Source organism: Thamnophis elegans, chromosome 10 (assembly GCF_009769535.1).
Source record: "Thamnophis elegans isolate rThaEle1 chromosome 10, rThaEle1.pri, whole genome shotgun sequence".
Lineage (NCBI taxonomy): Eukaryota > Metazoa > Chordata > Lepidosauria > Squamata > Colubridae > Thamnophis > Thamnophis elegans.
The window spans coordinates 26,529,189-26,556,646 of record NC_045550.1 but is presented as its reverse complement, the minus strand read 5'-3'; the positions used below and the strand labels follow the sequence as shown (position 1 = coordinate 26,556,646).

The 27,458-nt window shown below is 38.7% G+C and overlaps 1 protein-coding gene across 4 annotated transcripts; it reads right to left on the bottom strand.

Moving 5' to 3' along the window:
* Positions 1–99: 99 nt before the first annotated feature.
* On the bottom strand, positions 100–27,458 carry ALDH18A1 (aldehyde dehydrogenase 18 family member A1). 4 transcript variants are annotated; one of them, XM_032225207.1, is made up of 18 exons: positions 27,373–27,458; positions 18,593–18,706; positions 16,559–16,782; positions 15,915–16,064; positions 15,724–15,828; positions 14,442–14,594; positions 12,894–12,984; positions 12,548–12,672; positions 12,037–12,181; positions 9,905–9,978; positions 8,763–8,862; positions 7,964–8,184; positions 7,084–7,221; positions 5,571–5,766; positions 4,913–5,034; positions 3,557–3,743; positions 2,398–2,493; positions 100–1,020 (listed from the first exon to the last, which is right to left on the bottom strand). In XM_032225207.1, exons 2-18 carry the CDS (start codon positions 18,675–18,677, stop codon positions 839–841), a joined length of 2,394 nt encoding a protein of 797 aa, XP_032081098.1. In that variant the 5' UTR covers positions 18,678–18,706; positions 27,373–27,458; the 3' UTR covers positions 100–838. The 4 variants fall into 4 exon arrangements, with proteins under 4 accessions (XP_032081098.1, XP_032081095.1, XP_032081097.1 ...); XM_032225204.1 differs by having other exon boundaries at positions 14,436–14,594; positions 27,373–27,457; XM_032225206.1 differs by lacking the exon at positions 27,373–27,458 and adding an exon at positions 27,052–27,308 and having other exon boundaries at positions 14,436–14,594.

The window sequence follows — 27,458 nt, the reverse complement described above, 5'->3', positions numbered from 1 at the left end:
TCGAGTACAACTCTACAATGTGTTTCTGGCTATATACAAGTGTCACCTATCACTAGTACAACACAATATATATTGCAAACAAAATGGCTGAATCCATAATTTTATTGCAAGGGAGTTTTATTTGCAAAACCATGAAATTTGAAAAATATGTTTGTCTCAGGGGAAATAAAATTCTATATAAAATTCATGAACAAAATATTTGATACAAATATTCATAAAAGGGTTAGAGTGAACACCCTGATTGATACAACTATTACTGTCCTAGCCTCTTAACCTACAAGGCAGCCAGTAATTAAAGGATATTAGGCATGAAAAATAATGTTTGGAGGATAAAGACCATTCATTTTGTGGAATATTTATTAAGGTAATTCAATATATTAAATAAGACATGAACTGATGGAGAGCTTTTAAAAATTAAAATAAGTTGCTACAAAATTTTTAGAGAAGGAGAAAGAAAAAAAAATTCCCCAATGTTTTTCCCAAAGCAAGAAAAGCATCAGGGAAAAAAAGGCATTCACTTCTGCTACTAGCCAAAAAGTTTCCAGTGATTTGGAGTGAACTATGAAAAAAAGTTGATGGCACATCATCATCATCATCTTCAAAAGTTCTTTTTCCTGCACTGCAAGAGATCCTGTGTGCATCTGCATGTGTCACCTGCATTATGCAGTTAAGGGGGTGGGGGGGAACTAAAGCAGAGTACCCCACTTTCCACACTCCTGAGCACCCATAAATCAAAAGTGCAGAAAGCTCTGCATGCCTAGAGAAGGCTTATCTGCTTCCCAAGCTAGGTTCTGAAATAACAACAGTCCTATAAGTACCACGCTCTTCACGCAGATTCTCAGTTAGTATTCCTTTGTGGAATGGGAAGGTTCTCATGAAGGTATTTCATGCTCCCTTGCTCAGAAAAGTCAGAAACAATGTGATTTTCGCCACGTAGCAACCACTTAGTCGTCAAGAGCCCCTCAATTCCCACTGGCCCACGGGCATGGATTCGTGATGTGCTGATGCCCACCTCAGCACCTGGAGACGAAAGTTAAAACAAAAATGGATTAAAAAAAAAACAACAGAAAAGGTGGGGGGGAGACTTTCTCATGTTAGAGGTCATGTTATCCAGATCATGTTTGCCCTCATTTCAACATCTTGTCAGCATTTACTCATTTCTCTCGCTTGACTTATCAGATTGTTCTCTCCTTAAAAGAGTTCCTCCTTAGGGGGAGAAATACAGTAGATAGGTAGGGAGAGCGAGAGAGAGTAGGTAGATAGGTATGTAGGTAGCTAGGTAGAGGGGGGGAGAGAGAAATAAAGTAGGTAGGTAGGGAGAGAGAGTGTGTGTAGGTAGGTAGGTAGAGGGATAGCGAGAGAGAAATAGAGAGAGGGGGGAGAAATACAGTAGATAGGTAGAGAGAATAGGTAGGTAGGTAGATGTTTCCAGGTGTATTTCTCCATGTGCTGGAGAAGGAAATTGCTGACAATCTGCAGCACTTTGTTTCTGCTGGCACAGCACTTGATCAATATAATTCTTATCAATCAGTTAAAGAGCTTTCCGAAAGGAAAGGGGAAAAAAAGTTTTGCACTCTGCAAACCTCCCAAAAACGGCCCGTTTTTCACGAAAACAGGCCCATTCCCCCCCCCCCAAAAAAGGCATGAATACCCTTAGGGGGGGTTGCTGAGTGCTCCTGGGGGGGGGGATGAGCAAAAAATGGCCCATTTTTCACGAAAATGGGGCTGTTTTTTGTCAAACAAAATGGCATGCATAGCATTATGGAGGCTTATAGAGTGCTCCTGGGGGCTGGAGGGGCATAATTGAGCAAAAAACGGCCCGTGTTTTGCTCATTTCTGCCCTCCTCAGCCCCCAGGAGCTCTCTGAAAGCCTCCATAAGGCTATGCACAGCCATTTTGGTGGAGGGGCAGGGCTTTGATAGGAAAAATTGCGGTATTCAGTGTGTAAGACAACCCAGATATTCAGCCTCTTTTTTGAGGAAAAAATCTTATACTCCAAAAATACGGTAGTTTCAACTATGGCTCTTACTTTATTATTCATGCCATACTCTGGTTGTTACAGGTTGCTGTTAACAATTGCTTCTTGGTTATGCACTGGTTCAATTACATCTTTTCCCACAATACTTCATGAACAGGGCATTTTAGCAACATCTTACACTGGTTTTAAGTGCTCTGCTCCTTGTATAATCTCCACCTCATCAAGATTCTTCTTGTATTTTGGCTTAAATTAATACTAAAATATCTCAAAGCTTTTTAAGGCAGTTTAGCAAATCCTCTTAAAATATCAAATGTTAAAAAGAAAGTCAATCATACTTGAAATGTAGATAGGTTTAACCTCAAGATAATGTTTTGTGTTTAGCTTCAAGCATGCAGAAAGCAAATAGCCCATTGCCTTACCCAGCCCAAAACGATAGCCATCTGAGAAGCGAGTGCTGGCATTCCAGAACACACAGGCACTATCCAGGTGCTGTAGGAAGAAATCTGCTGTTTTTTCTGAAGATGACAAAAGGGGAAAAATCATTATTGAATAACCTGTTTTATAACTGCATTATGTTGCTGTGGGCAATTTTAATGCAGCATAAATCACCTCTTTGAACTTGTTCCATGTGTTGCAACTATTTTTTTCATTAAGATGATGCTAAGATAGTTTGCAACTAAGGACTAGATATTTTGTCATAGATAATTCTGTAAATTATCTTTCTGAAAACAGAACCTGCAACACAATGTTGCAATGTTCCTATCCTGGATGAAGGCCAGACAGCTATGCCTTCTTTTAGGATTTCTCACTCAAGTACCTGTGGCCACACTAAATTCTCACTGGAGATGGCAGTCTCTGCAAAAGTATTAAAAGTACTCTGAGTACCAGCTTCAAGCCCTGCCGATCACTCCCAGTTTGTATGTGGATACATTTTTTTGGTCAATAGAGGGATGCATCCCAAAGAATGATCATTCTGTCCAAATAGATCAGTGGAAGAAGCATGGAACAACAGGCACCTGAAGAGCTCTAGCAACAGAGAACAGCCTTGGAGGGAAATAATTAAAAACAAGTCATAGGAAGGCCTCTTTCAGATGTTACTTATGGAGTAAGGATGCCACAACATAGTCCGTCTGCGCTTCTCTGGAAACATAAGGTAATGCTGGTCATATCAAGGAAGGTGACAAGGTCCCATCTTTCCTTGGAAGCCTTGGTCACAGATTTGGGACTGGAAATGCTAGTGAGGGAGCTACTGTAGCTACAGACAATGGCAAAGGAGGGGGTGGGGGGAGGCAAATATGCATTGTGGCATTATGATGCAAACTTTGTCCTTGCATATGTATGTTGTGATGGAAGTACAAAAGGACAGGGCTTGTTTTGTGATGTTGATGCAGTTTTGTCATTTTGGCATGATTAGGATTTACCTGTGGCCCATATCTTCAAATACAAGGGAAGGCAGGCAGGAATGTGGGCAATGTCACTTTCTTAAACAGGAACTTCAGAAGCAGCCTTTGTGCCAACTTAGGCTACCCTGAAACCCTCACACAGACATGCACCAGAGGAGTTGATTTTGCCACTAACCATTCTCTGTGATGATTACATCGGTGTGGGAGCTCCCATATTTATGAATGTGCTCAATAGCATCTTGCACGCTGTCCACCACTTCAATGCAGCATTCCAGGTCCCCATATTCTGTGCGAAGTGACTTCACCTCTGAAGGGCTAAATGTAAGATAGGAGGCAAATTTGGGGCCAGCATGTATCTTTACCTAATGAAAGACAAATACACTTTACTACCGATTCTTTTCCTAATCATTGTCTGCACAAAACAGTTTGGCTATATGGATGACCCAATTCACACATTATACAACCCACCACTTGCCTAACTAATCAGGATTGAAGCAAGCCTTAATTAGGTTTGCACATCTTACTAAACTGTAAGTCCTAAGTTACTGAGTGTGTTTTCATACAACCAAATATCATTACATTATTTGTTAAATTTATATTGAGCCTTTTCTCTATGAGCTCAAGGTGGCTTACTTGAGGGATTATTTTACCCCTGCATTTAACCTAAGGTCAGGCTGAAAGGACGACTGACACAAAGTTATCCAGAGAGTGAAGTGTGAATCCAACCAAGAGGAGTAGAGTGCTAGGTGTCATGTGTTTGCATGCAGAGTACTCAATTCAATCAGTGGCATTTCCAGATAGAACCAGAAAAGTCAATGTCTGAAACTTTATAGAGAGCCCCATCCATCAGTGAAGACCAGCCTCCTCTAACCTGGGATCTTCCAGATGCACTTAGACTGCACCTCTCAGAATTCCCAGGCTGCATACATTAATTTGGCTTTAGACAGTGCCTTATAGTTTTCTCTATGTGTCTCTGGGGGAAAAAAATTCTCAGCACTGGGTCAAATATTTTCAGTCACGGACTTTTACATAGGAACCTAGATGAAGAATTTCTGTCTCATTTGTAAGGCTAGTCCATAGTTGTTTCTTTCAATCAAGCTCTCAGCCTCTGAAGTTGTAACTAAAAATTTTTCAGTATCCAGCACTATAATCTGGTTCCAAGAATATTACACAACAATCAACCAATTTTTATTGAGAAATTCTGCATTTCCAAGGACTTGGGTTCAGGACCCTCATTTTCAAATATCTATCCTCTATTGTTTTCCAATCTAAATACGATTGCAAGCATCTTGAGAATCCCGAAGCTGATGCACTATTAGAAAGCCTGGTTTCAATCAATATGTGCTATCAGGACAAACAAATGCTACTACTAGTTTGCTAAATATGATATATACACCTTACTGCTGCATTTAGAAATTTCTCAGTGTATGCACCAATAGTGTCATCTTTTAGATAGTACCTCACACTGCACTGAAATTATTGACAGCCACTTTTTTACACTTAGCCCTCACTGGAAACAATTTTCACTTGCCTGCTCCACCCGCAACATGTCAATAATCTGATCAAAAACAGGAGTTCTCAGCAAATCCCGATGTATTAGCAGTGTCTCCAAAGCATTGCACGCTGCAGGATATTCACATTTTGAGTCTCTTACTGGAGGAAGGAAAGATAATTGGTTTAATTCAGTGGCTTGTTTGAAGATGCTGGAAAGGAATCTTCCTACAGAGTGGCACTTTCCAATATGTTGGACTATATGTGTCTTTGTTTAACGAACAGTTGTTTTACAACTGTTTGAAGTTATGGTGGCCATGGAACAGCTACTTTACGGTCTGTAAAACACTTCCAGATGTCGTAAATGCTGACATCATTTCCTCACAATCATGTGACTGCATTTGGATGGATCAGCTTTACAACTGGTTGTGCTTCTGCAGTCATGTGACAGCAATTCGCAATATTTTTTGCCAATTTGTGGCAAAAAAATCCCCCTTCAGATGAATGGATGTATTTAACAGCTGTCGCAAAAAAGGGCAGCCAAGGACTACCCGTATTGTTCCTATGTTTAGGAGTTTTGAAAGTTTTACTATACATTTGGAGCATAAGGCTGCTCTATAACATCCAAAATATATAGATAAAGACTTGAGGATAATTCACCTCCTCCATGCTTACCCTTAAGAAACAAAATCTCTCACCTATTCTAGTAACTTTCTCAATACTGGCTTCCAAGTCCACGTAGATATGGCAAATGCCTTCACTATGCCCCATCACTGGGATTCCTTTAGCTGCTTTTTGGATATCCCGAACCAGCTGAGAAGAGCCACGGGGAATGATCAAATCTATTAGTTTATCTAACCGGCAAAGATCTTCCACTTCCTCTCTGGTATTCACCTGTAAAAACCAAACCAGTCAAGTCACAAACATTAGTTTATATAAATACAGACATGCCTGTGCATGCATATATACGGTTATGTTTGGGTATATATGTCTATCTATGTGTGTATGTATGTGTGTGTATATATATATATATATATATATATATATATATATATGTGTGTGTGTGTGTGTGTGTGTGTGTGTGTGTGTGTGTGTGTGTGTGTGTGTGTGTGTGTGTATACATACACATACATACATATACATACACATACACATATACATATATACACATATATATATATACATACATATATACACACACACACAAATACATGCACACGCACACACACGTGTGCCTGTACTGTACATATACATATAGAGACATATATATACCCAAACATAAACGTATATGTATGTATGTGTATATGTGTGTGTATCTAGATACGTGTATACATATATAGGTTTCTGTGTGTATGAATTCTGTTAACGTGAACATTCATCATGAGGCTAAAGATAAAACAGATTAACAAAAATATTTTTGTTAGGACCCAATGCAAATATATTTAGCTATTTTTAAAATTATTGTATCAGCCATCACAGTGGTTAAATTCTCCTTTATGAGATATTTTATTTTTTATTTCATCCTGCTTTATTATGTTTTAAATGTATCCTTTGGTTAGCATTGTAAATACATTTATATAGCTGCTCAACTCATATATAAGGGACTGAAATCACTTTGAAATTTTGAAAATAAAAATTGTTTATAAACATTGTTCATACTATTCATTCTATTTGATTTTGGAAGCTTGAGGTCTACATTTGTGAACAACAAGCTTGTTAAAACAAGAAAGCTCTAGAGCATTCCAGTGTCTGGAATAGCCTGTGCAATCACTCACAAATTCTCAAGTGGAAAAGCACAGCCTCAAATGAAGAAAGTTTTCACAATCCTTCCCCCCACCCCCACCCCCCCAAAAAAGAAAATTCCTTGCATTGCACAAATCCTCAAGCTATAATTTTTAGAAGCAGAATTCCAACAAACTGCAATTTAAAAGAACAAAAAAATCTGTTTCAGATGCAATAAACTGCAACATAATTTCCAACAAAGAACAACTTTGTTGACACATTTAGGACCAGTAATTCTCACTTTATTTCCTCATCCAAATATTAATTTCCATGTATCACACTTTTTCTTAAAAACAGAAAAAAGGCAGTATGTTGCTTGTACTCTTCTTTAAAAAAATGCATCAGATTTTGACATCAATTTGAGATTTCCTTATCTTACAATACCTTTCCCCACTGGAGTTACACTATATTGGGTTCCTAAGCTCTTACCAGTTGCACTGCATCCTTCACCCCATGAATTGAGAGTGCTTCCTGAGTCAGATGGTGAAGGATCTGATTGCTGTGCAAAGCCTCTTTGCCTCCTTTAAGCAACAGACCATTTCCACTAGCAATAGCCAAAGCAGACACCTGTCAGGACACAAGAGAGACCAACATAGTAAGAACAATAAAGAACAGATCACAGCATCTTTTTGGTATATCAGAACAGCCTCTTATTATCTGGCACTTTGAGATTAAAAGGTAAAATATAAAGATGCCCCTCGAAAATACATGCTAGTCGTTCCCGACTCTAGGGGGAAGTGCTCATCTCCGTTTCAAAGCCGAAGAGCCAGTGCTGTCCCAAAGGCATCTCCGTGGTCATGTGGCCGGCATGACTAAATGCCAAAGGCGCACCGAACAGTTACCTTCCCACCAAAGGTGGTCCCTATTTATCTACTTTTTACATGCTTTCAAACTGCTAGGTTGGCAGTAGCTGGGACAAGTAATGGGTTCTCACTCCATTACATGGCACTAGAGATTCAAACCACTGAGCTGCCAACCTTTCTGATCAACAAGATCAGTGTCTCAGCCACTGAGCCACCATGTCCCCTTGAGCACCTTGAGATATATTGCACCAAATCTCTAAAACGTCCCAGACACATTTCCTAGTTTTTCTGATACTGGAGAAATACTAAAGGTATTACGAGTCCACTAGGAGAAGATCTGCATCCTAAAATATATTACACAAGAATATGAGTTTGAGACTGAAATTCTATTTTAAAGAGGCCAAAGAATTATCAAAGAAGTGGTTTAAAAAAGCATCTTTCACAAATGAAAATATGCTTCTATTTCACAATAAACAATATTACTACTGATAAAAATGAGACCCTACCTGGGGAAGGCAATCAGGGCGGGATTCAAAAATCACCAGCAAGACCCCAATAGGTACAGTCACTTGCTCAAGTTCCAAGTCCTTTGCTATTCTTGTCTTTCTAAGGACACGGCCAACGCTGTCTTGTGAGGACACAGCAATCTGACGCAATCCAATGGCCAAACTGTTCAGCTTGGAGGTTGACAGGCTGAGTCTCTTTAACAAAGGCAGAGCCAATCTCCCTGAAATGGAATCAGAAATGAGATCAGGCCCAGATCAGTTGCAACAGTTAATGGGATCTACAGGAAGGCAACCATGGGAAAGGTAAAATAAATAGCAGGGAAGAAATATTTCCTATTCCTGAAACAGTTACTCATTCCAAAGTGGAAGATGTCTTTTTCTTACTTTCAGTGGATAATACGAAGTGTACAAAAGAACAAAAGATAGTCAGGAAGAAAGGATAATTAGGTGTTAACCACACAGTCGTTAAACGATGCCATAGAAATGTGTATCACTGACAATGTTCATGTCTGAAATATTACAAGTGACCAATACCAATATGACAGTGATCACATCTGCAGACATCAAAAGAGCCAATTCCTAATTTATGAAAAGCTTCCCCCCCTTCCAAAAAAAAAAAAGAATTAGGACTCCAAAGTTTAAAGGAAATTTGGTCAAATGTTTCTTGAATGCTTGCAGATTGCTTTATCAATCTCTACAGGGTGTGAAAAAAAAAACTAATCAATCTCAAAAATGCCCTATCCTTGTGAAAAATCATTCCTATTCCATAAACAAGCTTCCTGAACTCTTTCCACAGTACCTTTATTTTCAGCTTCTTCCAAGTCCTTTTTGTTAGCCCGAAGAATCTCTTCCCTTTGGTCTGTCAGAAGATCAGCAAGGTGATAGATGATCTCAGCTCTCTGTAGTAAGAAGAACAGGGAGTCATCAGCCATGTTATTGCAAGTAGTTTTTGATAATTTATCTTTCTGTAGCTTGGATTTTGTCAAATCCAGTTCCCTTGGTCATTATTTGTGCAGACCACACACCCAGTGCTGCAAATGGTCAGACTCTATCTGTATCGAAATCTGAACTGTTATGTCACCCCCACCTGGTTCATGGGCTCAAGTAAAACTTCACTACCTTCTGCTTTTTGAGTGATTTTTGATTTGATTTGATTTTGATTTTGAAGAGCAACTGTAACCTGAAAGTGTGATTCCTGGCTCTGCTATTACTTTGCTTTTCCTTAGATGGGGATACTTTAAGGTGTCATCAACAGCAGTCTCCATGGGAGGTACATAAAAAGGATCCAATTTCAACTGTTTGCAAATGTGTGCCCTCCAGATATATTTTCTACCATTTCCATCCATCAATGAATGAAGGACTGGGAATTACACATGATGTTCTCCAACACATCTGATAGCACTACCAGATTAGAGAAACCCACAGTACAAGAATGTAGGTACCTCCGTTTGTATAGTGAAAAATCCATATTAATCTTTCTGCAAGATTTATTCTTGTACACAGGTAGTCCTCAACTTGCAAACATCCAGCGACCGAACTTACAACAGCACTGAAAAAGGGGACTTATGACCAGTTCTTGGGTTTACAACCAACGGAGCACCCCCATGGTCACATGATTAAAATTTAGGTGTGTGGCAACTGGCATGTCATTTATGACAGAGGTGGAGTCCCAGAGTCACATGATCATCACTTGCAACCTTCTCACGTGGTTTACCACAAGCAAAATCCATGGGGGAAGCTGGATTCCCTTAACAACTGCGTGATTCGCTTAACAACTATAGCAAAAAGTAAAACCGGGCATGTCTCACTTAATAACTGCCTTGCTTAAAATGGAAATTCTGGCTGCAACTGTGATCATTAATTGAGGATTATAGTAGTGCTATTGAGCCCCGAACACCTGTGGGAAGTTACAGTGTTTTGTATCACAACTGGAATAAATACCTGCTCAGGTTGCAGTGCTGCCAAACTTCTGCCTCCTGTTCGAGCCATTTCTGCCTGCTGTTCTACTGTTGGTCCTTTGAAAACCAAACAAAGAACATTATATAGTAAACACCGATCTTTACTTCCACCATGTACTAAAGGATATAATTTTTAAAAAATTAATCATATTTAATACCTATTATAAATTGGAAAATGTAAAGACCCAATTATCAAAACAAAACACCCAGCCCTAAACTAACCATATCTAAAGAGGGCTCCATAACCAGCCTATCCCAGGGTCAACCGCCAGGACTTTTAATAGTTTCCTGAATGTCATAAGGGTGGGAGACGTTCACTCTGGCCTTTTGTCCTGGCAAACCAATCACATTCAATTCATACATTGCATTTGTTGTTGTTAATTATGAAGTTGTGTCTGACCCATTGCGACCTCATGGACAACGTTCCTCCAGGCCTTCCTGTCCTCTACCATCCCCTGGTAGGGATTTAAGCTCATGCTGACTGCTCCAGTGATTCCATCCAGCCATCTCATTCTCAGTCGTCCCCTTCTTCTTTTGCCCTCAATCTTTACCAGCATTAGGCTATTCTCCAGTGAGTCCTTCCTTCTCATTAGGTGGCCAAAGTATTTGAGTTTTCTCTTCAGGATCTGGCCTTCTAAAGAGCAGTCAGGGTTGGTTTCCTCTAGGACTGACCGGTTTGATTGCCTTGCAGTCCAAGGGACTTGCAGGAATCATACATTGCATATTGTTCTTTAAACGTCTCACTCTTTCTTTTTTGAGGATCTATCACTTCTCTCCTATAACATATTTCTTAACCTCCCCTTTTTCTTAGCAGATTCCCTCTTCTTTATATATTTATTTTCAACTTTGATCTTCATTCCTTCTCCTTCTATAAGCAAATCACCTCAAGGTACTTCTTTTATACTTTTAACTTACTTCTATTCACATCAGCACTGATTTATTCTTGACTCTATGATTTATTATTTTTTATACATACTGTGTATCTACTGTACTACATTCTCCTTTTATATTACACCTGACATATCCAACTCTTGTTCGTATAACAAAGTGGACAGCGGCAACATAATCTGATGCATAGTCATCTTTGCTTCTTGCAGCATCTACCATTCACAAGAGTACATAAAATTCCAGAGTGAATAGAGCTAATATTTACCAGATCTACTGTAATTATACAGTCTTTCAGGTTTTATCTTATGTCTTTAATTTAGATGGTTCACCGTGTATGTCTTAATAAACTTATGAGAGATGTCTTTTTGTTTTCACCCCCTTTCCTTTTTTGTGCATATAAAATTCAAAATTCTGAAAGTATCATAATTCAATGGGTACCATACTCACATTCCAAAAGAAATCTCCCCCCTCCCCACAAGACACATATTCATAATGCTTTTATTGCCAATAGAACTTTCATGGCTTTATGGCTTTCATGGTCAAAGGAACTTAAAAGCTTAAAATTGCCTTCCCAACATTTTTGGACTAGAACTTCTAGAAATACCAGCCCAGGGGGACAATTCTAGGAGTTGTGATTCAAAGTACCTAATCGACACCAGACAAGAGACATTTAGCCTATTGTGTCCTAAAAGTTATATTCTTCTTTTTTTTTTTTCTGAAAAAGGTTTTTATTTTCCATTTTTTCATTTTCATACACTCACATATATACTGTGCATAGCCGGAGCCATACAACATTAAACAATAATCGCAGAAATTCCTCTTGTCAACAATACCCAAAACAATAGAAACCCAATATACCTCTTTCACTCTCCGTATACCTCTTTCTTCCACCCCCCTCCAACTTTCTATCTTCCCTCCATCATCCCCCTCTACCCTACTTCCCCTCCCCCTCTACCACTCCTCTCTCCCGATCCACTCCCTCCCTTCCTTCTCAGCCTCTCTCGCATCCTCTCTCCCACCCTCTCTACCCATCTTTCTTCTATCCCACTCCTCCTCCCCTTGGTGTATTTCCACTATATGCCAATGTACTTAATTTATCCTATTTTTACAGAGAAATTAAAGAAAAACAGTATACATGTGAAGTTGCATTACATTGAAAAAGTTATATTCTTCTTCAGTGCAATTCTTCTTTCTTTGCAGATGATAGTTGTGATAGCCTCAACTTACCTGCAGGTTTTACCTCGGAAAAAAATGTGCCAACTTTTTTCCCCTCCACAATATCTGTGATGACATGGCCAGAGATCTTGGGATGTGTCCCGTTAGCAATCACAACTGAAGTTCCTCCTTGGAGAGCCCATAGAGCAGCTTTAACCTGTAAAAAGTGAATGTTTAGGTATGTACAGTAACAACTATTTTAACCTTCTGGCAAGGATAACAAGGATGCATCATCCATCTGGTTATTTTTCTGTAAGATACAGAAATCAGAAACATATTTATATTTATTTCTATACAAACACATACATCTACATACAGTATATGGATAGCATGTTGTTTTAGTCTCTTTCATGGACAAAAAACAGAATGAAGACGTAAACTTTCAATTTGAAGAAATTATGAGATTTATACAAAAGCATCAACAGATGTTCCAAACTGCTATTTAAGTATCATCCTCCTTCCTTTAGTAAGATAATAAAATGAAACAGAAATGTATGAGAAATATAAAGAAAATTTGACCAACCTTGGCCTCCATGCCTCCCATCCCCACTCGAGATTTGTTTCCAAAAGTCACAGACTGCTGGTCTCCAGGATAAAATATATCTATGAGTTTTGCATCATCTGACCCTGGAGGACTATCAAAAAGTCCTGAAATAGAAGGATAGAAATGAATCTGTGCAAGAGCAATAGCAGAACCAGAATAAAGCTCATGAAGCTGCTATCACTCTTGTTTCCTTCCGAGAAACTTGTGTGATATGGGACAATCTGAATATTGTACAGTCCAAAACCACCTCTCCCCACTCCCTTCCTGAACCAAGTCATTGCATGAACACATTATTAATATAATTAGGCAATGAAATATCTTTTACCTTCAACATCGGAAAGAACAATTAGCAGATCTGTCTTCATTTCCACAGCTAGCCGTGCGGCTAAACTATCATTGTCCTTCACACTAATTACCTAGAACCCAAATTTTAAAAAAAGGTCAGTAAAACTAGCCACTATCTGTCTAATTAATTCCTAGCAATGCAAAGCAAAGCAAAGCGCTCTACTTGGGGCTGCCCTTGAAAAGTGTTCGGAGACTGCAATTAGTCCAGAATGCAGCCGCGCAAGCGATTCTGGGTGTGCCAAGGTACACCCATATCACACCTATCCTCCACAAGCTGCACTGGCTGCCCATTGATCTCCGAGCACGATTCAAGGTGCTGGTCGTCACCTTTAAAGCCATACATGGCCTAGGACCCGAGTATCTGCGAGACCGTCTTCTGCCACATACTTCCCTCAGACCAATAAGTTCGCACAGGATGGGCCTTCTCCGGGTGCCATCAGCGGGACAATGCCGGCTGGCGACACCTAGGAGTAGAGCCTTCTCTGTTGCCGCTCCGGCCCTGTGGAATGAGCTGCCCCCTGAGATCCGGGCCCTACCCACTCTCATGGCCTTTCGCAAAGCCATTAAAACCTGGCTTTTCCGGCAGGCTTGGGGCTGTTGACCCCTTGATTGAGGTCCAGCCCCCTCCTGATTGGGTGTTTGTTGTGTTTCCCTTTTTAACCTTGTTGTGTCCAATTGTTTTTAATAATTCTTTTTAATTTTTTTTCATTTCTGTAAGCCGCCCGGAGTCCTCCGGGATTGGGGGGCATAGAAATTTAATAAATGAAATGAAATGAAATGAAAGCACAGAGGTGGCCCTGAGGTCAATTTGCATTTGCATAGTTAGGAGTCAATCAGTATCATGTCAACAGTCAGTCTGGCAAGTCACAGCAAAAAGAATAAATTGCTACTTCCATAAGCAGTGAGATAAACATGTCAGCCCTACTCATTGTATTCCATCCTGCTCTATGCACTAAACCCATATTAGCATGCATTACAGCTCAATTAGTGCAACTTTGAAAACGGCTTGGAAAGATTGCTCCAGACACCATCTGCACAATTCTCTCTGCTACTCATTAAAGTAACGTAACTTTTTTTCAGGCTTCTGAATGACTTGTCATTGGTTGAAAAAAATTATAAAGGGAAAAATTTTCCCCATCCAGTCATGTCCGACTCTAGGGTGTGATGCTCATCTTCATTTCTTAGACAAGGGAACCAGCATTGTCCGAAGACACTTCCATGGTCATGTGGCTGGCATTATAAGCTGAGGCCCATGGGATGCTGTTACTTTCCCACCAAAGTAGTATCTATTTATCTACTAGCATTTTCATGCTTTTGAACTACTAAGTTGGTAGGTGAAAGAATTTATAAGTTAATGTAATTCTTAAAACATCAGCATCTGAAAACAGACTTTAATGAAAAGCAGAGATGGACCACACAACATGCAAAGCATTTCTGAAAACACGCATGGGCATACCAGTAAGCATGTTGATGTAGCTACAAAGAAGCATGTACCAACCACCCACTAAAAGATGTTACACACATTTACCCCCTGCAGGTCACTGTTAGGCTCTGGGGGAGGAACCACAGCATCATTGGTATTGATGATAGGAACAATATTCATCCGTAGCAGCTCATGTAAAGTCCCATTTAAATTTCTACGTTTCTGCTCATCATGGAAATCCAGGTTAGTAACCAAGATCTGGGAAGGGAGGGAAAGAAAAACTATTCTGATAAAAATGATCCTCTATCAGATTCAGTATGATGTGCAAGATTAGACAGGTACTATCAACATTTCCAAATTTTTAACAAGGACTTAGGCCAAAAGCATACAAATATACTGGAAACTGTCGAGAGAGTCCAACCCAGTCGTATTTTACTACAAGAGGAGGAAATTCTGTAAAAAAAATTCTTTTTAAATTTAGGAGACTGGTGAAAAAGTGGGTCAAAGGAAACGTCTGAAGAGCCAAGCCTCATCATTGTGTACATGAAAGAAGTATATGAAATAGGAACACAAGTGAGATGTTGTCAAGCCTTGAACTAGGCAATCCAGACTACTTTATCCATTTGCTAGACCATATTTCTAAAGAATATTCCAGGTATGTCCAGGAATACCTAATCAAAGGCCACCTACATTTCCCATGAGACAATTTAATAACAAGAAGGCACTTCCAGCTTCACCTAGAAAGCACCGCATTAAGTCATCCAAGGCACTGATTGGAAGTAATCTACTTCTATATCCCCAAATTTTATACTGAATGGATCTGCTTTTTTTTTCTAGAAGCAGAATCTCTGTTTTACAATCCAAGATATAATCACAGACGAAGGTAAGTTTACTTTAAAAAGACTTTGCAGGTCTGTTTTAAAGTGCAGTAAATTATTTCTAATTTCTTTCTGCTAAGTTGTTTAAAAATTTACTGAATTAGAAACTGCAGTATACTGCCTAGCCGAGAAATAATCCTAGCCAAATGCTTAACTATTGGGTAGACATACATATACCCACTCAGGTCTTCATTAGAAAAATGTGAAAAAGGGGTCTGCCATTCTCAAAAAAATACAACCCTAAGGATGATCAAATTCTCAAATCTTTAGGCTGAGATTTACTAATGATTAATACATCTCAGTATGGCAAATTAGTCTAAGGAGAGTTTGGCAGCCTGTTCTACTTTGGTGTTGGAGGTGCAAGCTCCACCCTCTGCAATTTGTCCCAGTGCTATTGCTTGGAGTTCCTAGAACAGAGGACAAAAGAGCCCATTGCAAAAATGAAGTTTCAAAAGGTTGGCGCTAGCAACCCTACAGAGCCTCCATGAAATGTATGCAGAGTGTTTTACCTGAGCTGCACAGATGCTATATTGGGTGAACATAGCCTCATACAGTGCCATCAGCCCACTCTGACCAGCAGCAGCACAGGCTCGAGCCTCCAGCACAGGAATGGCCTAGAAAGATCCAAGAACACATTGGTCAGCTATGGCAGCACCTGTAGCGTTTCCAAGGACTTTGGCATCTCTCCCCAGTTACTCACCATGTCTTTAAGCTGGTTCGGCCCCGAGTGGAGAGCCTGCCTCACACTCTGTGAAAGCAAGATCTCATGACGGAGACGTTGCTTTCCAAACGCCACTGCCCCACTGGTGACAATCATCATCTCCCGGCCCTGGTTTTGCAGCATTGACACCTAAGAGTCCAAAGGAAGAAGCCCTCTGTCTTTTTATGCTGCTTCGGTTTTCAAACACAATTGCAAACACTCTTCAAAGGAGCAAGGTCAGGTCTATGTTGCATAGTATTAGTATATAAAACAGTGCAGTGTCCCCATAGCAGTTGGCCTCCAAAAGGATTAAATAATCCCCAAACAGTGTAATTTATCCTTAATAGGTACCCGAAAAGATTCTAAGATACCACCTCTCTTATTCAAAATACTCAGGAACACGTATTATTCCTGTGTACTCCTCATTCCTCATTATTTAACCAGCAAAGAGAAATAGTTAACTTATCAAGAACTAGAAGAAGAGGAAGATTGTAAAGCAGGGTCTGATCAATTGACTGAAGATGGATTTAATCTATTGTGTAGCATCCGCATTTATACCCCAACACTGCCAAGTTTAGCTGGTGCATAGATTTAGAATTTAGATCAATAAATCAGCTAGGTATGAAAGACCTAAGCTAAGTTACCTGCTCAACGATGGATGCCAATCGCCCCAGGGCTAGGCCACATTCATCACCTCGAGTGACAACAGCACTCCCCAATTTCACCACAATTCTCTTGGCATGCTTTAGCTCGCTGCGATGTGCGAAAGACTTGCCATGGGTGCGACTGAGGGGTACTGTGATAAAAGGTATGTTGCTCCAGCCTCGGGCAGACTTATTTCTCAAGACGAGGTTAGGAGCCAGTAAGCCTGCAGTTGAAACACAGCAAAAGCATCAGCTGGACTTACCTATCCCCATTCCTTCTCCCTGTCCCAAGTCTGAGATGGAAGCCTCTCCATATTTCCTGTTTGACTTCAAGTTGACAAAGAGAACATTTGTCAAAGTAACCTCTCGGGCACAAACAGAATATTCATAAAGGAAGGTAAACATTCCATGGATTTCATTATCATTATCCATTCATTATCCATGTATATCAGGACATTATAATAATTTTTTAAAACAAATACTTAAGTTAAATTAAATTCCGGAGATATGCTCAAAAGGCTCTATTGCTTAGTGCCCTATCCTTATGGTTGGTATACAGGTAATCCTTGACTTACAACCACAATTGAGCCCAAATGACCTTTTTTTGCTACAGTTAAGTGGATTACTGCAATTGTTAAGTAAATCATATGGTCTTTAAATGAATCTGGCTTGCCCCATTGACTCTGCTTGTTGGAAGCCAGCTAGGAAGGTTACAAATGGTGATCACATGACCCTGAGACAGTTCAACTGTCATAAATACTGGCCTATTGCCAAGTGCCCAAATTCTGATCACGCAACCATGGGGATACTGTAAAGATGATAAGTCACATTTTTCAGTGCCTTGTAACTTCAAACAGTCATTAAACACCTGTACTGTGTTTCCTCAAAAATAAAACAAGGTCTTATTTTCTTTTGACCTCCGAAATAAGCGCTTGGCAAGGAGCCGAGGTGGCGCAGTGGTTAGGGTGCAGTACTGCAGGCCACTTCAGCTGACTGTTATCTGCAGTTCAGCGGTTCTAATCTCACCGGCTCAAGGTTGACTCAGCCTTCCATCCTTCCAAGGTGGGTGAAATGAGGACCCAGACTGTGGGGGCGATATGCTGACTCTGTAAACCGCTTAGAGAGGGCTGAAAGCCCTATAAAGCGGTATATAAGTCTAACTGCTATTGCTATTGCTAACTGCTATTTTTGGGGAGGACATTATTTTTGAGGTGCAGGAGGCAACGAGTGTGGTCACCTCATGGCTGCTGCTGTATTGCAATATTTTCGGGGAGGGCTTATTTTGGGGGGGAGGGCTTATTTTAGCGCACATGCTTAAAAGCCAGATTGGGCTTTTTATCTGGGGAGGTCTTATTTTCAGGGAAACAGGTTATTTATTTTTATATTTTTTATTTTAATCTGGCTTTATATTGCATGTTTTAACATTTGTTGCAATTTGATTGTTGTATGTTGCCCAGAGTGGCATTATGTAAGATGGGTGGTCATATAAATTTGATTAATGAATACATTGTTTTTCCTCTATTTTAAAAACATTTCTAAATATAAAGTTGCCTCATAAACTTTACAAAATGTTAATAAACAAACATTTAATAAGCAATGTTTGTTGAACAATCAAGTGCCTCTTCTTTTAATTGCAAAAGGAGGAACTCCAGTAAGACTCTCCATTCCTTCCTATATGTCACTGACCTACATCCTGCATACATTTATGAAACCTAAAAACAGACACTGATAAGCAAGGGAGTCAAACTGAAACCTACAGTAATTTTCCGGTTTCATCAAACTATTGAAGTTTTCCTCTAGAATAAACTTCAAAGAGGATGGAATAATACAATCAGTAACATTTCTGCTTTCGGGATCAAGGCTGCAACAGGACACAAGAGGGCGGAGTTGTCCTTGGCTATAAGTGGAACAATGGTGCTGTTTTTGGCCACCGGTAGCAATCTAATTGGAAATTAAGATACCAAGTCTAGAATTCTGCCCAAATGCAACCTAGTAACAGGAGATCACCATTCCCAAACTCATTCTCATACATACAAGGATGGGATCCAGCCACATCAGACACCTGCCAGAATCTGCCTGAGGAACGCAGGGAAGGGAGAAGAGCCACTCGGTGCAACATTGTCAAAATCTTGATGAAGAGAAGAACACCTGCAAGGAGAAAAAAAGGAAAACCGGAATGATTTTGTATGGTACAATTTTCCCACTGCACATCAAAAAGAACTTCTACAGCTAAGTAGAAAAACATTCTGGGAAAATATCACTTTCAAAATAAAGCACTAACTTGCACTAACTGAAATGGGGAGGAAAGATGGAAAAATATACACAAGCATTTTCTTTTTTTCAGAACAAAGGGGAATTCTTTTCAAAATAGATTGGAAAATAATATTGTTAACTAAATAGCTAAATTGTTAAAATTCTCTTAAATTCCCTAAGGTTAGCAATTACAGACTTCTTTGTGCTTTTTTTAATGAGCCTTGGTGGCGCAGTGGTTAGAATGCAATACTGCAGACTAATTCTGCTAATTCTGTTGACTCAGCCTTCCATTATCCTTCCAAAGTGGGTAAAATGAGGACCCAGCTTGTTGGGGCAATATGCTGGCTCTGTAAACTGTTTGGAGAGGGCTGTAGGGCACTGTGAAGCGGTAAAGGTGCTATTGCTGTTTAAGGTTTTAGACAAACATACACCCACACTTAATATTGGAAAAAATACCTTCAGAAATTTAAGAACTAAATCTTCCTCAAATACACAGATTGAACCAATTTTTTTGCCAAACAAGCCAAAAGTACACCTTTTTATTTTTATGTACATAAAATTAAAAGTGAAAGCACTCATGACATTTTAGGCACTTATCACAGAAATAAACCCAAATCATCAATAAAGACCAAAGTAGGATATTACTAAAGTATCAATTTGATATGCATACATACATCTCCAAAGTTTAGAGTAAAGATGTAGAATTAACTAAAAGCACTGCTAATGATAAAGATACATTTAGCTGTTCCATAAAAATAAGTATTTTCCACAATATATTAATACCAATATACACATTCCCAAGGTAAGATCATAGATCTCTATTTATTGCAGAATTGAAGTTTCTCGTTTTGAAAGCATTACATTGCTATCCTGCTTTTCAACACTCTCTTGTAGTGGTTTCCATCAGAGCAACAAAAAGGGGTTAGTAAAATTATAAAGATACACAAAGGAAGAATGGAGAGGGAGGGGAGAAGGGGTACAAAAATAATATTTTAAGGTTGGAGCAAAATGGTAAACTAACCTCACTAAGGGCAATTAACTGTTCTTGTTCCTTTGGCCAATGGATGGAGATAGACTGCTTTGCAGATCCACATCAACAGGCATTTGAGGGAGGAGACAATTCAGGGCTCCTAAATAATCCATCTCCCATAAACACCAGGGCTGTTACCCTCAGCATTCTTAGTAAACGGGATATGTTGCCTTCCAGGAACCAAAAATACGCTGGCTACTGGCAGAAATTGGAAGTTGCATCTGTTTACTTCTGTGGCAACTTCTGATTGCTTCCACTTTATTTCTTTTCATATTCTCATTCATTCTCCCACCCAAAGTAAAATTAAGTTATATTGGAATTAATTTACAGTGGCTTGCCTCCCATTGCTCTGGAGCATTTAAAGCTATTATTTAAAAAGTCAAAATAATTAACTTTTTATATAAATACATAAGTGCTATACCAAGAACTTTAGTTTTATGCTATTATAAGACATGTCATATTTTTTAAAATGTTAAATTTGAAACAAAAATAACCATATATTATATGTATTATAAGTAAGATTTTCCCTGAAAGATATTTAAATCATGAATTAGTAAGGTGTTCATAGCTGCCTTCACATCATTTCATCTAAATTTCTTACATGAAATTCCTTGCAGCCAAGCATCACTATTTTATTAAGAATAAGAAAGAAGTACATAAAACCTCAATTTACTGGCACTGGTTTGGCAGAATTAATCCAAAACAGAACTCTTGCAATAGATTCAAGAATTACTTTTGTAACACATTGCTTCCAATGTTTAGCATTGTTACCTACTTTTCATAAAGAAAACACAGAATGGAGAGGGAGATTTCTATCAGATGCAGCAGGAGAAATGTCAAAAGGCATTTAATTCCTGAAATCCCAACAAAAGCATATTAGCCACCAATCCTAGAACTGCTGGGATGAGCCACATCAGTTTCACCAGGAAGCGCTGCCAGTAGCTGATGCAACCCGACTCCCAACAACTGAGGCTTTGCCTCTCATACATACACTAGAGTGGCTGATGAAAAAGTTCCACGTTGCAGCGCAAAATCCAAGTTAAAGATTGAAGTGTCAACAAATGCTATTCCCCACCGCTAAGATGCATCTCTCAGCCACTTACCTGAGTCGTAGTCTCCTACAAAAAAACCACTCTTCTCAATTTAATAGCTTCCCATTGCCCTCTTAAATATTACACTTTTACAGATCACGAAGAATAAAGTGCATGTATACTGTACCAAATAAATGCATACTATATCTGTTACTAAATATGACTCCCCCCCACTTTGACGAACAAGATGAGTCCCAAAATTAAACATGTTTCCAATCTTATAAATTTCCTTAAACAGACACAGTCATCCTGCATGCATTGATATAAGTGGACTATATATTGTTTAACAGAAACAACTTTAAAACTTGTAAAGGCGGGATGCTGTTCTCAAAGGCTTTCATTATCATGTTGGTGAAATTCAAAAGCAAGCCATGGTCTATTTGCTGCCAATTTGGCTACTTTTTAGATGCACTGATCAGTCACCTCTTAGACACAATTTGTTGTTTCCTTTAGGCCACATGTAAACAATTCTACTGAACAGGAATCAAGTCTACAATCAGATCAACAAACTGTTCAAAACATCTTGTCTGCATCCTTATGCCCCATTAACCATAGATGACCCCTTTCAGCCAGAGTACATGGTGCCCTGGATGACTCCATAAGATCAGTTCCAAGTATATTGTTAGGTCTGAGCTTGGCTGGAACTACTGTACTAAAAGAAGTCATGGTGACATCCTAAAACTTAGTCTAGTAGAAAAAAAACTGCTAGTATGCTGAAGGTAGCTGCAGGAAAAAAATGGGTATCTGGTTGAAATGAGATGAATGGTTGCTAGTAAAATGCACAATATGTTGAACCAAGGCTGTAATCCTACCTCATCAACTTTTCTCTACATGAACATCATCTCAATATAGAAAAATTTACATTTTGTAATATCCAAAGCATAAAACTTGATAAAGAAAAGGACTTATTGCCATAACAATTCTAGGGACGGACTAAGCAACAACTGTCTCATTTTATGTAGGAATAGCAGTTTTCTTCTTCCTCCCCACTCTCCATCAGAGTATATACAATTTCTTAACATTCATTGACACGAAAACAAGTTATCATATGTGAAACTACTCTCATTGCAATAAAACTGAGCAGAAACTAAACAAGTAAACTCTGTACCAAAATCCATCTTCTGGACTAACATTCTCACTGAGGGTTCTAGCTAGCAAGCCATCTGCCACAATGCTATATTTGATTTTGCCCACCCTTATTTTCCAATTTCTTAAATATACAGTGCAAACTTCTTGTTTTGCTTTAGATAAGCAAGTTGTACTTCCAGAAAAGCTGGATTTCTCTAAACATGCGGATACTTCTTTTATTTCTCATTCCTATTTTTGCTCCATTTTCCTCAGTGCCAAACTAGCTAAGTTAATTTTTAAGTAAAATATCTGTCCAGGAGAAATGGTAGAATGTAAATCATAAAACCTCTATTAAGAAATTCATATGGATCTTTCTTTAATTGATCGATTTTCAAAGACTGTGAAGATGAAAAGTAAAGAAGAAAAAGATGTGGAAATGAAACTTAAATATTCTGGGCTAATAATTTCCTTTCCTTTGAGTATTCAATCGCTTATTAGCAATCAGCTACCTTTTACTAACTAAAAGCAGGGTGTTGATATAAAATCATTAAATGTGTAATTATTTTTTTAAAAAATGTTGATTCTTTATTGATTATATTTTTTAAAAAAATTCTATTCCATTAGATTTGAGAACTTTGCTTTAAAAATATTTTTATATAGCATAACAAACCTATTTTAGGTGCAATAATGGTGTGAAATAAATTGAAAACACAGGGTCCCTGCACTACCTGTTCTTCAGCAACAATATCATGTTGGAAATATGGCATTCAGCTCTTTGCTATTTCGAGATATGTAAAGCTCCTCAGTGTGGAGTTAATCAAGATTTTAGACACAGCTCATTGGTTAGGAGTATATTTTCTAGTGATTAAATAAAGTATTGTGAGAAGCTAATTGTTGAAAGCAAGAGAAGAAAATAAAAATAATTTCAGGAGATCCTTCCAGAGCTCCCATCTGGAAATATATAGCCGAAATTTGGCTATACATGATGATGGAGCTCAACACACATCATCAATGCAGCATTCAATTATTCCCCAGCTCTCTTGACCCTGGGAATCATACCTAGGAAAGATACATTTACACTAGTGAGTGTGAACATGGGGCATCTACATTTATTAGCAATATTATCTCTACTATAAACATTCTACTTGACAGATACTTCTTTTACTTTGTATTCACACACATTCATCTAAATGTAATGAAATTTAGATAATTATTTCTCCTATCTGTAGATTGTTTTCTGAGTCAGATTTTTGTAGTCGGTCAATTTATGAAGCATGACTGTCATTGAGGACTTGCATCAATTGTGTGTGACCTGCGAAGGTTCACAAGGAGATCGGCATAAATGAGACAAGATTGGGGACTTCATGCTTTCTTGCTGAGAACAAGTCACACTTATTTTAATGCAAGGAGATGTACTGTTCTCAGTAAAGGAAGGAATAAAAGGGAAACACACAATCCTAGTTTTACTGAATAAAAGTAACTAAGTAAATAAAAAATGGGGCAGGAAACTTGCATCCACTAAATACAGTCTTACAGCTTTCAATAATTTATTCAGAACAGTACAATGGCTGCTCCCAAATGCAATAGCAAACTTTGGCTCATTCATTCAGAAATATAAGTACAATCTCCATGCTTCAAATCTTTTGTAAGAAAGAAGCTTTGTTTTGATCAATAATAGTTAAACATTATAATAAAATACTGACAAATTGAGGCTCCTGTAAGAGGCTTCACAAAAACATATGAAGGTCGAGTCACAATCCTTAATTATGGTTCACTGAATTTGAAAGCAAAAGGATCAAAATCTCTTGTTAAAAAGAATAGAATGAAAATGTACAAGCCCCAAACTTACCTAGCTTATGCTCATAATAATCAACAATTTATATTTAAATTCAACCAAATTATTAATTATAGTTCCTCTACAACACTGGAATGACTACAGATTCTATTATTACATAGTATTCTATAACGTGCATACAATTTCCACACTCAACATTACAATTATATTGCAACTGATTTCTGCTATCTTATTTTATATCACAGCCAATGAGAAGTAAATAGAAAACTGATACACTTATTTCCCTCCTAATCCCAAAATGTCAGTTTCCATTTTACAAATCCTTCACTGTTACACCTTCTTTAAAGATATACTGGTAAATTATTTAGTGGAAGACAGTGGTCACAGTTTCTTTAATCAGAGAAAATAAAAAGTAAAGTGTGTAAATTGATAATCATTTCACGAAGATGTTTTTTTCAAAATTTGTTGTACAATATGCCAATTACATACTTAAAATGTAATTTCAAGCTAAGTTATATTAAAACCACATTTGATGAAATAAAGAAAAGAAATATATATACTCACCACTTAATATAGGAGACAAAAATTAATCTGATGTCAAAACAGGACTTACCTGTATGGCATTAGTTTATTTCTCTTCAGAAAAATTCTAGTGCAGGAGTTAGCAAGCTATAACAAATCTAACTCGTCCAGTCTGGCAATCTGTGGCAGCTTGTGCCTCACATTTCAGAGGAAAAATAGTGCTGCTCCCACCCCACTAATTACATGCAGATCCAATCAAGTAGCATAAAGCAACAGGAAAATTACAGATCAAAGGCAAGAGTAAACAAGAGAAATAAAGCAAGATGTAATTGCTGTCATTTAAAAATTAGCTGCATTTATAATAGAATTCAGGTATGTGTATCTGTCCAGTTGGGGCTAAACTTTCAGAATTTCTCACCATTGGAACATGAGCATTGGGATTGCTGGAAATACCACTCCAGCAACATTTGAAAGATTCACAAATTTTCCATCTCTGGTGTAAGATGGAAATGTGATTAGTATTCTTCAAAAAATTGTTACATGGCAGCAGTTCATACCTGTATTATTTTCTGTACATCATCTGCCTGCTAGTTCCAACTGGAAAATCCCTCCCTTTGGAACTTTCATCTCACACTAAAACAGATGGAACTGATAAACAACCCTGGTCTAGTTCACCAAACTATTATTTCCTACCTCCCTATTTCTTTTTTGAAGAAAATAGCAGAATTTATATATCAACTATATATTGACTTCTGTTTTAACATGCCCAGGCCTGACTACAGATGCAGGAAATAATCTGAGATTTTATTTTTATTCAAATGTGTACTTTAGATAAGATTAAAAACAGTCTATACCTACCTAATTATTTCAAAAAATGATGATAAAGCCATAGGTTTGCTCCCTTGGCAACACTGCCATGCTTTCAGATAATTTTGATTAAGATAAACTGACATGAGCAAAGCATCTTTCCTTCTAGCTTCTTTATTTACAAAAATATCTCTATTCCCTATGTAAGCCCTAAATGTATTCCTAGAAAATACAGGTAGTCCTTTACTTATAACTATTCTTTAGTGACTGTTCAAAGTTACAATGGCACTAGAAAAGTGACATGACTATTTTTTTACATTTTCAACATGATCAAAATTCAGACACTTGGCAACTGGTTCATATTTATGATGGTTTCAGTGTCCCAGGGTCACATAATCATCTTTTGTGATCTTCTGACAAGCAAAGCCAATGCTCATTTAACAATTGTGTTATTAACTTAACAACTGCAGTGATTCACTTAACAACTGTGGCAAAATGTCATTAAATGGAACTAAACTCACTTAACTGGTTTTGCAACAGAAATTTTGGGCTCAATTGTGGTAATAAGTTGAGGATTACCTGTAAACATTCCAGTAATTGAGGGGCTGCCACAAAGAAAAGGGGTTCAACTTATTATCCAAAGCACTAGAGGGCAGGACAGGAAACAATGGATGAAAACTAATCAAGGAGAGAAGCAACATGGAATTAAGGAGAAACTCCCTAAGAGTGAGGACAATTAACCAGTGGAACAGCTTGCCTTCAGAAATTGTGGCTGCTTCATCACTGGAGGTTTTTAAGAAGAGACTGGAGTGGACAACCTCTTGTCTGAAATGGTATAGGGTCTCCTGCTTGAGCAGGGGGGCTGGACTAGAAGACCTCAAAGGTCCCTTCCAGTTCTATTCTATTTTACATGCCATTTGCTTGAAAGAATGCCAGGTGCCTGGAAACAGGGCAAAGGTAAGCTGGGATCATTGATGGGCAGGAAGCATTATGGAAATATATTGAGGGAAGCCATAGCAACATATTTCCATTTGAACCATTTGATAATAAGTGTGCCTCCCATTACAATCTGTGAGAAAGCCAACAATGTATTTTTCAACATTTAAGCAAGGCCTGCTTCAAAAAGGTTTCCTACTGTAATAGTGAATTAAGAAGCAAATGTGTATAACTGTGCTGCTATAGCACTGCTATAGCATTACTGTAAGTAAGATCCCATACTTGAGTCATGAAATCTGGAAATATATTTTCTTCTCAAACAGCCAGCATATGAAACAAACACACATCCCCCCCCCACATTTCTTAGGCAATAATGTATTTGCTTTTTTTTAAAATAGCACTTCTGAAATCTACATACTCACAAGGATCTTATCTCAAAGTTCCTGAAAGTCTAGCATAAACTTTTATCGAGCCAAACAGCCAACTAAGGTGAGGTTGCAATAGGATAGTGCAGTTTTCTCATATTGAAAATGTTGTGATTAACTTTTCTATGGTATTAAAATTGTTTTGTAAAATGTTCTTTGCCATGAAATACTGCATGGCAAATGAACTGTTAACATAAACTTATACCTTCGTTGTATTATCTTACTACAAAGACAATGCACATTCTCAAAGAAACCAACCTTCCCCAATCTGGTTCCCTGATTTTTTTCAACTCCTATAATCCATCCTTGCTAATTATTCAGTACATCAGAAGAGCATTCGATGAAGCTTTTACTGAAAACCTGGTGTGTGTGTGTGTGTGTGTGTGTCTGTCTGTCTGTGTGGAGGGGGGGCGGGTTAAGTAGTTACTAAAATTCTTGTAAAACAGGTTTCAGGCTGGCAAATGAATACACCAGTGGGGCTTTCACTCTTTTTAAATTGCTACAGAAGGCTCTCTCGTTGTATCGCATCCCACCATCACTAACAAAGCTTGCGCCCATCCGCCTACCATTTAGAGGTGCGGAGTACAGTAATCTCCAAGAATGATCAGCTAGCCACAGAGGTTTGGGAACTCTGGTCTCCAGAGATACGGAAGGATCCCGACTGGGAAAGGGATACTGATGGAAGCCTTCAGACACCGTGCAAAAGAACGCCTCTTCCTCCTCGCTAGAAAGAGAGGCTATGTCGACCCTCGCCCACTCCGAAGCAGAGGCCGTGATCCCAGCAGCAGCAGAAGCACCGCCCAGCGCAAGAACAACGCGACCGGACCCCGATAGCCCCCCGACCGAGATCAGCCAACTCCCCCCGCCCCTCACGATCACTTACGAACCTCTGAAGCAGCAGCCGAAGCCACGCGACGCGCCCAGCGAATCCGCCGGACAGCAGTGACTGCCAGCCGAGGGACTTCCGGCCGAT

Bases quoted from the DNA above. Each gene is read 5' to 3' on its own strand.
- ALDH18A1 (XM_032225204.1), bottom strand. From the start codon at position 18,677: ATGTTGCACCGAGTGGCTCTTCTCCCTTCCCTGCGTTCCTCAGGCAGA. The intron at 15,829-15,914 runs GTGAGTAACTGG...GGATCTTTCTAG, and splicing joins CGAACCAGCTTAAAGACATG to GCCATTCCTGTGCTGGAGGC. The intron at 3,744-4,912 runs GCAAGTGAAAAT...GTCTTTCATTAG, and splicing joins ACATGTTGCGGGTGGAGCAG to GTAAAGATACATGCTGGCCC.